The sequence below is a fragment of the Hyperolius riggenbachi genome, chromosome 1 (genome assembly GCF_040937935.1).
Source record: "Hyperolius riggenbachi isolate aHypRig1 chromosome 1, aHypRig1.pri, whole genome shotgun sequence".
Taxonomy (NCBI): Eukaryota; Metazoa; Chordata; class Amphibia; order Anura; family Hyperoliidae; genus Hyperolius; species Hyperolius riggenbachi.
The window spans coordinates 21,651,884-21,665,991 of record NC_090646.1 but is presented as its reverse complement, the minus strand read 5'-3'; the positions used below and the strand labels follow the sequence as shown (position 1 = coordinate 21,665,991).

Here is a 14,108-nt window from a genome sequence, read left to right as displayed (position 1 = left end):
TGCTGCAGATTAAGAAGTGCTTAAAGGATACCCGAAGTGACATGTGACATGATGAGATAGACGTGTATGTACAGTGCCTAGCACACAAATAACTATGCTGTGTTCCTTTTTTTTTTTCTTTCTCTGTCTGAAAGAGTTCAATATCAGGTAGTAAGTGGCTGACTCAGTCCTGACTCAGACAGGAAGTGACTACAGTGTGACCCTCACTGAAAAGAAATTCCAACTATAAAACCGTTTCCTAGCAGAAAATGGCTTCTGAGAGCAAGAAAGAGATAAAAAGGGGAATTTCTTATCAGTGAGGATCACACTGTTGTCACTTCCTGTCTGAGTCAGGACTGAGTCAGCCACTTACTACCTGATATTTAACTCTTTCAGACAGAGAAAGAAAAAAAAAAAGGAACACAGCATAGTTATTTGTGTGCTAGGCACTGTACATACACATGTCTATCTCATCATGTCACATGTCACTTCGGGTATCCTTTAATAGCAGTTCTACAGCTTGTGCAAAGTGCAGGCTAGTCATGATTTATGAGGTGCTCCTCCCCCCTGCTGAATCCTGTGAAGCTGTTCTGTGCTTAACCCTTCCAGTGTATTGGTTACCACAGCAACAGCAATTTCCCTCACACACTGCACTGTCTGAGAGACCTTCTTAACACCTCCTATATAAAAACAGTTTAAGAAGCAAACTGCACTATTTGGTGATTTCTTAAGAAGTCTGAGACCTATTAATATTTGGTCTCTAATAGTTTCCTTCTACGGTTTCTTATAGTAACTCAAACAGTACAAATAGTCAAATATCCTAGCTATGTGTAACTACGGTGCCTTCCCACCTGTCATAGTGATGTTGCATGAATACGAACAGGCCCAGATTTACCTCACAGGAGCCTATAGGCACAGATGTCCTGGCACCCTAGACTCCGCCCTCCATGAACCTAAAACCCCCCACCAAACTGCAAATGTGTCGGCTGTCCCAGCTGTCACTTCTCCCTTACTTCCCTTGCCCATCATAGGTAGCTACAGGTGCCCCTTAGCATTAGCCAGAAGTACCCTCAGTATTAAGTAGCTAGAAGTGCCCCTGACTAAAGGGAGATCTCATCAGTGGAATGCAGAGGGCAGGGTGAGTAACCTCTCATTTATACTCTGCTCAGGACTCTGCATAGAGAAGAGAGGAGGAAGGAACTTGGGGAGGGGAGTTAGCCGCCTTTCCATCATCAGGTGCCTGCAGTGCCTTATGGTAAATCCGGCCCTGAATATGAGTCTACATATGCGAAGTTTCACATGTGAGTTTGACTATTTTCCTATGCATCATGAGCGTGAAAATTTTCAGTGTGATTTTTTTTTTTTTTTTTTTTTTTAGCTATATCTTCGTGTCTCTCCCCTCTATTTCCTGTGGGTTTTCCAGAGGGTTGTGTTAAAGGGAACCTTAACTGAGAGGGATATGGAGGGTTCCTGTTAAACAATACCAGTTGCCGGCCTCTCCTGCTGATCTCTTTAGCTGCAGTAGTGGCTGAATCACACATCTATGGCCAGCCCAAACTTACCTCAGTTGAGTATATTAGATACAGCCATTTCTTTATGGCCTTGTCAGAGCAGTGAGTGTCACTGTCAAGGGGCGCACCTGCCACCTTCTCTGACCTCTCTCCTCTTCAGCTTACCAAAAAGAGCACAAGTGGCCTCCAAATTTATTACATTCCCAAGGGATTTTATGTTCCATTTGGTCCAAGAAATGCTGGTGATTCTACAGAGTGTCCTCACCTTGAATGGCTGGATAGTGTACAGGTTAAGGGCTCTGCCTCTGACACAAGGGACCGGGGTTCAAATCTCAGCTCTTCCTGTTCAGTAAGGAGACCTTGGGCAAGGCTCCCTAACACTGCTACTGCCTATAGAGCACGCCCTAGTGGCTGCAACTATGGTGCTTTGAGTCTGCCAGGAGAAAAGTGCAATGTCAATGTTTTGTGTCTTGCCTTGGGACAGCCAAACTTAACCTGGGGTTTGCTGATGGCTGTGTCTACTGAATTACTTTTCCAAACTAAGGCTCTACAAATTCTCAGGAAGTTAAAAGGACCCCCCGATATGGAAGACCAGCCATGCCCCTACAATATTGCTGTCCCAGTCTCTATTGATAACACATAGGTGTGTAACTACAGATTATGCCCCTCCCCCCAGTGTTCACACTCCCTCCCCCTTTTCCCTTGGTGATACCAATGCCTCCTAGGGGGTCACATAACAAGTGTGGTCACCATACCCACCCCCTATAACAGAGTGGCCACCATGATCTCCGGCTCTGCAGGGGTGGGGCTCTGTATCGGAGGGAGGGTAAGAAGTTTGGTCGCACCTTGCAGCTGCAATAGCTTCTCCTCTACTGATTGTTCCCCTGATAACATATATATATATATTCTGTTTGTAGGAAAGTTCTGAGTAAGATGAGTTTCTCGGTGCCGGACGATGTGGTGCGGAAGATTGTTCAGTGTTCCCCGGGGGTGGTGGAGTTAGTCCTGAACTCGCTGCGGCAGAAGATCGAGGAGAAGCAGAAGCAGGCCTCCGGGGACAACTCGCAGGTAACATCTGTCACATACTGCTTAAAGTGTACCTGAGATGAGCCCAAAAAAAGGATTTATACTTACCTGAGGCTTCTTCCATCCCCCTGTAAGCCTTGGGCTCCCTCGGTGTCCGTCTGGTCCAGTCCGCTGCAGTCAACCCAGAGTGAGCCAGTAGGGGACTACTGCGCATGCGTGGCCCTGCCCACCTCCGAGGTCGCGCTTCTGTGCCCAGCAGTGTTCTGCGCCTGTGTGGTCACAAGTCTTATCTAACTGCACAGTCTCAGAGTGCTCCCTGCCATGGGAGTGCAGGATGCCAGAGCTCCCTGCAGGGCCGCGCATGCGCAATACGGATCTGGTTGTCTTTGGAAGTACTTGAGGACATGAGTACTTCTGAAGGCCGCTCAAGGTCTGAAGATTTATTCAACCTACAGATGAATAACTTTAATTGATGGGAAACAAGGGCAGGGAGAGAGGACCAGGGAGGCCCCCATGGTATCCAGAGCTTCCCTCTACCTAGGTCAGTGCCTAACCCTTCTTATTTAGGTTGCTTCAGGCTTTCATTAAAGGGATACTTATAGAGAACCTGTAACAAAAAAAAGTTCCTCTGGGGGGTACTCACCTCGGTAGGGGGAAGCCTCAGGGTCACAATGAGGCTTCCCCCTCCCCTGTAGCTGCAGGCAATCCAGCGCTGGCTCCCCGAAGTGTCCGGCAATCCTCCCTCAACAAGCCTGACAAGCGCTGATAAGAGCTGATTTATTTACCTTCCCTGGCTCCAGTGGGGGCGCTGTTGCGGCTCTCCGCACAGAGATAGGCGAAAATAGCTGATCTCTGTCGGTTCCGCTCTACTGCGCAGGAGACTTGCACTCACGCAGTAGAGCGGCCCGACAGCGATCGGCTATTTCCGCCTATCTCCGAGGCGGGGAGCCGATACTGCGCCTCCGCTGGAGCCAGGAAGGTAAATATTTACATCCCTGCTGTTCGGGGGAGCTTTATTGCCCCCGCGGCCGCCGTAAGACCGAGGAGGATGGAGGAAGCCTCAATAGGATCCGGAGGCTTCCCCCACCCCAGGTGAGTACCCCCCAGGGGAGGTTTTTTTTTGTTACAGCTTTTCTGTAAGTCAATTAAAAAAAGCCAGATTAACTTACCTGGGGCTTCTACCGGCCCCCTGCAGCCACCCTGTGCCCGCACCGTCACGGAACATCCCTCCGGTCCTCTGCAGCCACCCTGTGCCCGCACCGTCACGGAACATCCCTCCAGTCCCCTGCAGTGACTACGTTTTGATTTTGGGGCAACGGAAGAGCGCGCCTGGCCGCGCATCTGCGACTAAGCGCAACTCAGCCAGGCTTTTGGGTAGTATTTCAGGTGACCAAGGCCGGCGCTACCATAGAGGCAGAGGAGGCAGCTGCCCCAGGGCCCCAGAGCTTGTAGGGGCCCCCAGTGGCTACAAGAGGAAAAAAAAAATTTTCAAATCGGCCTTATAGTTTTTGAGAAAATCGATTTTAAAGTTTCAAAGGAAAAAAAATACACATTTAAAAACCTGCCGACTTTAATGGTTGATAGCAAATCCACCTTAAATGCTAGAAACCCTAAATTTGCAGGATATGTTAAGGAGATCATTAGGAACAAGAGGAAAAAACAATTTTTCAAAAAGACCTTATAGTTTTTGAGAAAATCGATTTTAAAGTTTTGAAGGAAAAAAGTATACTTTTAAATGCGGTAAATGTCACTTTTAGTAGCAAACCTAACGGTAGTGTAATTTTACATGCATCATATGAAAGCGCAATAAATTTCCTGACGGGGTTTGCAGGGGGTGTATACGCAGCCGCAGCGCTTTGGCCAGGGATCGCTATACAGCCGCAATATGGCTGTATGAAGATCCCTGGCATTTTTTTCTATTTTCCCCAAAAAAAATTTATGTTTAGAGTGTGGGAATTTAAAAAAAAAAAAATTATGTGGGGTCCCCCCTCCTGAAACTTTTTAACCCCTTGTCCCCCATGCAGGCTGGGATAGCCAGAATGTGGAGCTCCGACCGATTGGGACTTCACACCCTGACTATACCAGCTGCAAAAAAGGTCCCCTAATGCCGATTTTTGTTCCGGGGTATATGTTGGGGGGGGGGGCCCTAGGTTTATTTTGCCCTGGGGCCCCGTTGTTGCTTAAACCGGCCCTGCAGGTGACAGGAGCCACCCAGGGAGACGGCGAGGGACGAGGGGGCTTATGGAAGTCCCAGGTAAGTATAGAACTTGAGACGCTTCCTGTCTCAGGTACACTATAACCTCCTGAGCCCCAGAGGTTTATACCCCCCTAGTGACCAGGCCAATTTAGCACTTCACAATAATGGTTTATTGCTCAGTCATACAACTTAGCACCCAAATTAATTTTATCTCATTTTCTTCTCACTAATGGAGCTTTCTTTGTGCTATTTGATTGCTGCTACCATTTCTATTTTTTTTTTTAAATAAAAAAAGACCGAAAATTAAAAAACAAAACAAAACACAAACAGATAAGTTAATTGGCTTGCCCCTAAATTGGCCCTGGACTAGACACATACACTACACGATACACACATAGATATAGGACTATGGTAGGGATTAGATTGTGAGCCCCTCCGAGGGACAGTTATGTGACAATATACTCTGCACAGCGATGCGTAAGATTTGTAAGATTTCAGCGCTATATATATATATATATATATATATATATATATATATATATATATTCTTTTGTTAATAAATAAATAAAACCGCCTGCCAGCGCTGATCGGCCGCTGGCAGGCTGATCACTGTGGCTCCCTGTTTACAGCGACGGGAGAGCGTGCTCGTGCGAGCGCCCTTTAAATCACGCTTCTCGCGAGATGATGCCATATGGGGTCCTGGAGGAACAACAGAGCCACTCTGCGGCCGCCAATCTACGTTAGGCGGGGGCAGAGAGGTTAAAGGAAACCTGAAACCAAAGAGGTCTCAGCTTTTATACTTACCTGGTGCTTCCTCCCGCCCCCTTGAGCCCGCTCAGTCCCTCGCTGTCTCCCCAGGCTGCTCCAGGACAGCTCGGTATTCTAGCCGAACCGTGCTTCGTTACGCATGTGCCATTGTGCTTCTGCGGCCGGGAGCGTTCCTGCACCTGCGCCGTCAGCCTAGGGGGTTGGGCTGTGGAGAGTTAGGTGAGTATATAAAGGGCCTGTACACACTGAAAAACGCAAGCAAAATCGCAAGCGCATGCGTTTTTAAAATCTCAAGTGCATGTAGTTTTAAAAACGCATCATATGCGTTTTTAAAAAACGCATGCGCTTTTGCCTGCGTTTTTGATGCGTTTGCGTTTTTCTTGTAATTGCTGATTGGCTAAAGAATCCTTTGTTTTTTTTTCTAGTTTACATTTCAACAGGAATCAGGAGATTGCAGAGTCTTCTGGGATACTGACTTCTGAAAAACGCAGGCAAAAACGCAAGCGCATGCGTTTTTCATGCGTTTTTCATGCGCTGCGCTTAAAAAAGCGCAGCAGGCACTGCGATTGCGTTTTTCTAAAAACGCATCGCACCAGCGTGTACAAGTCATCACGATTTTCATTCTTTTTCAAAAGACCTTGCGTTTTTAAAAACGCAACGCAAGCGCAGCAGTGTGTACAGGCTCAAATATGTGTGAGGACTTTATTGCAGATGTGGGCAGCAGAAAGTAAATGTGATGAAGTATCGTACAGGAGAGGAAGGAAAGTGAGGGACATAAGCGACCCAATAACCTGGATGTAATAAAAGAGTGTCTGCTATCAGGGGGAAGATGCTTGCAAAGCTAGCGAGATGGTGAGAATTACTGAAACATTATTGAATCAGCAGTTTTGAATCAGCAGTTTTGAGTCAGCAGTCATGTGCAGCATCGAGAACAATTCTTCCCACACAACCCCAAAACTAAAAGGAAAAAAATGTACTTTGTGTTCCTGCAGCCTGATGCCATCTGCTGGCTAACATTGATATTACAATGGTTTCCCTAGTCAGCTGGGCTACTGTATGCTCTCTATTAATATGTCACTGTTACATCTTGTATAATACCCAGCATGCTCTATGTTGTGATTTGTGTTCTTCAGGAGATGACCAGCCCACGGCCGGAGCCAACCAATCACACAGAGCCAGGTAACACCCCATGCTTCATTCACAACATGCTCTGCCTGTTAGAGTATCTCTACACTACAGGATTATTTCCAAAACTGCAATGTAGTAAAGCAACCACAAGATGTCGATGTGTGCAAATGTGATGGTAATCTTTGTGGGGTTGACATTTCCTGTATTCACTCTGTATTCTCTCTGGTCTAAGTAAGCTGCATTTCCTGATGGTGGTGTATTTGTTTGCATGCCTATAAATCGACCAGGCTGGAGATTTGGACACAGGGTGAAGCTGATAAACGACTTCCCCTGCTCCTGCACAAGTCCGGGCAGCGTTAAGTACTATTCCCCCTCCAGGCCACCATAGATAGTGGGTGAAAGATGTAATTTGGCTTCCAGCGATTGCTGGCGGCCGAATTACAGTGTTTTTGTAGTCATTTGATCTCTGTCTTCTGACGGTTAGGTCTCAAGATTCCACTTTTTGTTAAGCCTCCCCTGAGCTTTCCTTGAATAGATCCCTAAATTCCAGGCATCTCTGCACAGCACAAACTCTCAAGAAAGTTTTTTTTCAAAGTAACAAAATTTCAAGGAATCTGTGCAGAGCACCAAATCTGAGTGAATTTCTGCGGAGCACCAAATCTGAGTGTATTTCTGCGGAGCACCAAATCTGAGTGAATTTCCGCGGAGCACCAAATCTGAGTGCATTTCTGTGGAGCACCAAATCTGAGTGCATTTCTGTGGAGCACCAAATCTGAGTGAATTTCTGTGAAGCACCAAATCTGAGTGAATTTCTGTGGAGCACCAAATCTGAGTGAATTTCTGTGGAGCACCAAATCTGAGTGTATTTCTGTGGAGCACCAAATCTGAGTGAATTTCTGTGGAGCACCAAATCTAAGTGAATTTCTATGGAGCACCAAATCTGATTGAATTTCTATGGAGCACCAAATCTGAGTAAATTTCTGTGGGGCACCAAATCTGAGTGAATTTCTGTGGAGCACCAAATCTGAGTGAATTTCTGTGGAGCACCAAATCTAAGTGAATTTCTATGGAGCACCAAATCTGAATGAATCTCTGTAGAATGCCTAATCCGTAAGTTCACATACTGCGAGGAAAGGAAAAATCTAGGAGATATAACATATTGACATAGAAAAAACCCTCAAATTGAATAGATTCCAGATGTGGGGCTCACGGTAACACGGCCTCTGTATAAATAATGAATCATCCGAGTGATAACACGTTTTATAAACAACAGGCAGACAATTCGGAGGCCCTGGAATGTTATGTATAATAACACCAAGCATGCTTTCCTTATATTAGCAGTACTGGGGTGATGAGGCCAGGAGAACGAGAAGCCCGACGTCAGACCAACAAACATTGGCCAGTCTTTACTAATATATGGCGGCAAATGGCCACAGCCTGGGAATAAGTCCACTGATGGTAAAGAGGCCCTGTAACGACATCAAGTAGAATGCAGTAAATTCTTCAGGAAACCCACTTTTACAGTAATTATCCTGGTTTCAGCATCAGAGACACTTCCTATTTCTATATATATTGGTAGCCCCGCCCTGCCATGGAGGCTTAAGCCTGGTACACACTTTCAATTATGATTGGCCAATCACTGACGCATTTTACTACCTGCATGTAGTATGAAAGTCGACAGTGAATGCTATGAGCAGATTGTGTAGGAGTACCCTCATACTACAGGGAGGTGGTAAAATGGGTCAGTGATTGGCCAATCATAATTGAAGGTCTGTAGCAGGCTTTAGTTAGCAAGAGGTTAGCGTTAGGAGTAGATGATAGAATATCGGTAAAATTACTGATATCCTATTATCGTAACTATTCAGCATCCAATGGTAGAGCATTGGCAGCATTGCTGATATTCTACTAGCGGGTTTGCCCAGATTTCCCCGGCGCCCGTTCTTGATGTACACACCCCTCACACTGCGGGAATCCGCCCACTTATTACTGGATGTGTATCGCTTTCATCTTTTACAAACAGCGGTAGGTTATTATCAGGCATTGGAAAGACCCCGGTAGGATCTGAGCTCTGTACGCAGGATCTGGAAGTGACAGAAGCCTGGAGGTCTCTCTATGGAAAGACCCCGGTATGATCCGAGCTCTGTACGCAGGATCTGGAAGTGACAGGAGCCTGGAGGTCTCTATGGAGAGACCCCGGTATGATCTGAGCTCTGTGCGCAGGATCTGGAAGTGACAGAAGCCTGGAGGTCTCTATGGAAAGACCCCGGTAGGATCTGAGCTCTGTACGCAGGATCTGGAAGTGACAGAAGCCTGGCGGTCTCTCTATGGAAAGACCCGGTATGATCCGAGCTCTGTACGCAGGATCTGGAAGTGACAGGAGCCTGGAGGTCTCTCTATGGAAAGACCCCGGTAGGATCTGAGCTCTGTACGCAGGATCTGGAAGTGACAGAAGCCTGGAGGTCTCTCTATGGAAAGACCCCGGTATGATCTGAGCTCTGTACGCAGGATCTGGAAGTGACAGAAGCCTGGAGGTCTCTCTATGGAAAGACCCCGGTATGATCCGAGCTCTGTACGCAGGATCTGGAAGTGACAGGAGCCTGGAGGTCTCTCTATGGAAAGACCCCGGTAGGATCTGAGCTCTGTACGCAGGATCTGGAAGTGACAGAAGCCTGGAGGTCTCTCTATGGAAAGACCCCGGTATGATCCGAGCTCTGTACGCAGGATCTGGAAGTGACAGGAGCCTGGAGGCCTCTATGGAAAGACCCCGGTATGATCTGAACTCTGTATGCAGGATCTGGAAGTGACAGAAGCCTGGAGGTTTCTATGGAAAGACCCCGGTGTTATCTGAGCTCTGTATGCAGGATCTGGAAGTGACAGGAGCCTGGAGGTCTCTCTATGGAAAGACCCCGGTATGATCCGAGCTCTGTACGCAGGATCTGGAAGTGACAGGAGCCTGGAGGTCTCTCTATGGAAAGACCCCGGTAGGATCTGAGCTCTGTACGCAGGATCTGGAAGTGACAGAAGCCTGGAGGTCTCTCTATGGAAAGACCCCGGTATGATCCGAGCTCTGTACGCAGGATCTGGAAGTGACAGGAGCCTGGAGGCCTCTATGGAAAGACCTCGGTATGATCTGAACTCTGTATGCAGGATCTGGAAGTGACAGAAGCCTGGAGGTTTCTATGGAAAGACCCCGGTGTTATCTGAGCTCTGTATGCAGGATCTGGAAGTGACAGGAGCCTGGAGGCCTCTATGGAAAGACTGCGGTATGATCTGAGCTCTGTACGCAGGATCTGGAAGTGACAGGAGCCTGGAGGCCTCTATGGAAAGACCCCGGTAGGATCTGAGCTCTGTATGCAGGATCTGGAAGTGACAGAAGCCTGGAGGTTACTATGGAAAGACCCCGGTGTTATCTGAGCTCTGTGCGCAGGATCTGGAAGTGACAGGAGCCTGGAGGTCTCTATGGAAAGACCCCGGTAGGATCCGAGCTCTGTGCGCAGGATCTGGAAGTGACAGAAGCCTGGAGGTTTCTATGGAAAGACCCCGGTGTTATCTGAGCTCTGTGCGCAGGATCTGGAAGTGACAGATTCCGGATAATGAGTCGCCTCCTCTCCTTCTGCTGCAGACACATGTACATGTGTAATATTTAATGGGAAGCAGAAGAATCAATAGCAGCCAGCAGGACCTTAATTACAACCCCCGGACTTAATGACTTCCTAATTAAAATGTATGACAGATGAGGCTGCAGAGGAGCGCCGCCTGTCTCCATCCTCTCCCAGGTCACCCCTGCTCTGTCATCGCTTACATGGCCTGGATAGCAGGGACTCCATGGCTGCATGTCCAGGAAGATCAATCTATACCAGGCATGAGCAAACTTGGCCCTCCAGCTGTTCTGGAACTACAAGTCCCACAATGCATTGCAGGAGTCTGACAGCCACAGTCATGACTCATAAAGGCAAATGCATTGTGGGACTTGTAGTTCCAGAACAGCTGGAGGGCCGAGTTTGCCCATGCCTGATCCATACTCTGGTGTCACTGCTGTCACACTGAGGCTCCAGCAGACAGGCACCGCTCCCTTACTTCTACTCAGCCTTGCATTGAGCCCAGGTGGTAAAGATGCTCTTCCTATTGATGCCTAACTCTTACTGAACCCCCCCAATCAATGCCTAACCTAATCGACTCCCCCCATCCAACTGATGCCTATCCCTAACCTAACTGCAGCTACAAATAGCGGGTGTGAAGACCCATCTCAGCTGGCTGATTACTCCCCAATACACTGGAAGACTGACAACAACAACTAGGGAGGAGATATTGCCGTAACGTGGTCATGTACATCCTGTTTCATCTACAGAGTACATTCTGCTGGAAATACTGTATGGGGCCCCTGCAGAGAAAGAATAGCGATTAGCATGCAGGAGTCATTACTGCCAGCTTGCAGGAGGTAAGAAGCCTGTCTTCTGTAGCCCTGGGCCTGTTTAATAATTAACACTATATGAGCTCACAAATTGTTGTGGCGGGTCACACAGGCCACACTTCTGTGTCACTTCACAGCTCAGAGCTTCTCTTGCTCCCTCCTGGCCTCCTCAAGGTGACTTACAATGCTGTGCTAATCCAGGAGATGTTTACCTGCCAGGCTGCAGGCCAGCACTGCCCTCTGGAGAGACTGATGGATATCAACCAGTCCAGTACAGGCTGTATGCATGCTGGCAGGCGTATGAGATGAATGGATGCCGGGAGACTTGGGCGCAGGATATAGCCGGTATATGGCTGATCCTGCTGCTGCACAAGTCCCGGCCGCGCTAATTACTATTCCCCCTCCAGGCCGCCATGGATAGTGGGGAATAATATAATTCAGGTTACAGCGATTGCTAGAGGCCGAATTATTGTGTTTTATAAGTAACTTCAGCTCCATCTTCTGACGGCCCCGACGTTACTCCCTGTGCACCGCTATAGCTGTAATCAGGGGCGTTTCTAGGGTCCTTGGAGATCGGGGGCACCTGTGGGCACCAGGCGGGGAGTTATATGGCAAAAAATGGGCGTGGCCATGCGGTGAGTGGGCGTGGCCATGGGTGGGGCCAAATCAGCGGTGTAAGCTACAGATAACGGGCCTGCCCATCGAAATATTGGATGGAGCCCCCTGTCCTTTATTTGGATAATTTACAATCAGTATAGGCATAGATCAAAGATGTATACGCACAAACAATTTTGATTGGTCAATTACTGACCCCCAATTTTACCACCCCCGTGCAGTAAGTGGGCCAACAGACAATGAATTTTATGAACAGAGCTAAAATTGGCTAATCAAAATTGTATGTGTGTACCAGGCTTTACAGCTAATACTGTACTGTATAATATAGCTGGTTTACAATCAGTAAAGGCACAGAGTAACACCTTACACTGTACACACTGGAGGTAAATCAGCACACAGTGCAGGCACTAGAGAACAGCGTATACTGTACATACTGTAGGCAGCAGAATTCAGCACACTGCAGCTAGCGTGCCAAAAATATGAGGATCACGTTGTGCGGCGTGCTTATCGCGCCGCACCGAAAAATGGGTGTGGCCATGGACCAGAAATGTGGGTGTGGCCACGGGTGGAGACAAATTTACATGAACCGAGCAATGGTGGGACATTAGATTAGGACAGTGGTGGCGAACCTTTTGGAGGCCGAGTGCCCAAACTGCAACCCAAAAGTCACTTATCTATCGAAAAGTGGCAACAGCAATTTAAACTAAATACTGTACAAACGTTTTAACTCATACATGAACATTATGGAAAATCCAAGTTGAAAATAAACTGTGAAGATAAACAATTTCATCCATCCGACTCCTGAAAAATGTATTCAATTTTTAGAACCTCCCAGTTTTATTTTCTGTTTTAAAAAGCTAAAAAAGTAGGTTTAATGCTATTGTCTCATATGATAAGGATTCAGCTTTTCCCATAGTCTCGCAGTTAGCAATCATGTGACCCCAACCAGACAAATTCAGCAATCATGAGGCCCCCAACAAATCATGAGGCCCCCAACAAGACAAATTCAGCAATCATGAGGCCCCCAACAAATCATGAGGCCCCCAACAAGAAATTCAGCAATCATGAGGCCCCCAACAAATCATGAGGCCCCCAACAAGACAAATTCAGCAATCTTGAGGCCCCCAACAAATCATAAGGCTCCCAACAAGACAAATTCAGCAGTCATGAGGCACATAAATAGACAGCATTTCACATAAATAGGCAGAATCCCCCCTTAATATGGTAGCCCCCACGTTAGGTAGTGAGTGACAGGGACCCCCAGGTTAGCTAGTGAGTGACAGGCGCCTCCAGTTAGGTAGTGAGTGACAGGGACCCCGATAGTGAGTGACAGGGAGCCCCTTTAGGGAGTGAGTGAGTGCCAGGGAGCCCCTTTAGGTAGTGAGTGAGTGCCAGGGAGCCCCTTCAGGCAGTGAGTGAGTGCCAGGGAGCCCCTTTAGGGAGTGAGTGAGTGCCAGGGAGCCCCTTTAGGTAGTGAGTGAGTGCCAGGGAGCCCCTTTAGGTAGTGAGTGAGTGCCAGGGAGCCCCTTCAGGCAGTGAGTGAGTGCCAGGGAGCCCCTTTAGGCAGTGAGTGAGTGCCAGGGAGCCCCTTTAGGGAGTGAGTGACAGGGAGCCCCTTTAGGGAGTGAGTGAGTGACAGGGAGGCCCTTTAGGGAGTAAATGAGTGAGTGCCAGGGAGCCCCTTTAGGGAGTGAGCGAGTGCCAGGGAGCCCCTTCAGGCAGTGAGTGAGTGCCAGGGAGGCCCTTCAGGCAGTGAGTGAGTGACAGGGAGGCCCTTCAGGCAGTGAGTGAGTGACAGGGAGGCCCTTTAGGGAGTGAGTGAGTGACAGGGAGGCCCTTCAGGCAGTGAGTGAGTGCCAGGGAGCCCCTTTAGGGAGTGAGTGAGTGACAGGGAGCCCCTTTAGGGAGTGAGTGAGTGACAGGGAGCCCCTTTAGGGAGTGAGTGAGTGACAGGGAGCCCCTTTAGGGAGTGAGTGAGTGACAGGGAGGCCCTTTAGGGAGTAAATGAGTGAGTGACAGGGAGCCCCTTTAGGGAGTGAGTGAGTGCCAGGGAGCCCCTTTAGGTAGTGAGTGAGTGCCAGGGAGCCCCTTTAGGTAGTGAGTGAGTGCCAGGGAGCCCCTTCAGGCAGTGAGTGAGTGCCAGGGAGCCCCTTTAGGCAGTGAGTGAGTGCCAGGGAGGCCCTTTAGGCAGTGAGTGAGTGCCAGGGAGCCCCTTTAGGGAGTGAGTGAGTGCCAGGGAGCCCCTTCAGGCAGTGAGTGAGTGCCAGGGAGCCCCTTTAGGGAGTGAGTGCCAGGGAGCCCCTTTAGGTAGTGAGTGAGTGCTAGGGAGCCCCTTTAGGGAGTGAGTGCCAGGGAGCCCCTTTAGGTAGTGAGTGAGTGCCAGGGAGCCCCTTTAGGTAGTGAGTGAGTGCCAGGGAGCCCCTTCAGGCAGTGAGTGAGTGCCAGGGAGCCCCTTTAGGTAGTGAGTGAGTGA

The 14,108-nt window shown here is 48.5% G+C and overlaps 1 protein-coding gene across 1 annotated transcript in view; it reads left to right on the top strand.

The window, feature by feature from the left end:
• Window positions 1-14,108, top strand: part of SPEF1 (sperm flagellar 1) — a 34,959-nt gene that overhangs the window by 5,999 nt on the left and 14,852 nt on the right. The window contains exons 3-4 of the mRNA XM_068274079.1: window positions 2,408-2,558; window positions 6,615-6,660. Of these exons, the coding sequence (XP_068130180.1) occupies window positions 2,408-2,558; window positions 6,615-6,660 (197 nt within the window). The remainder of the gene's footprint in view (window positions 1-2,407; window positions 2,559-6,614; window positions 6,661-14,108) is intronic.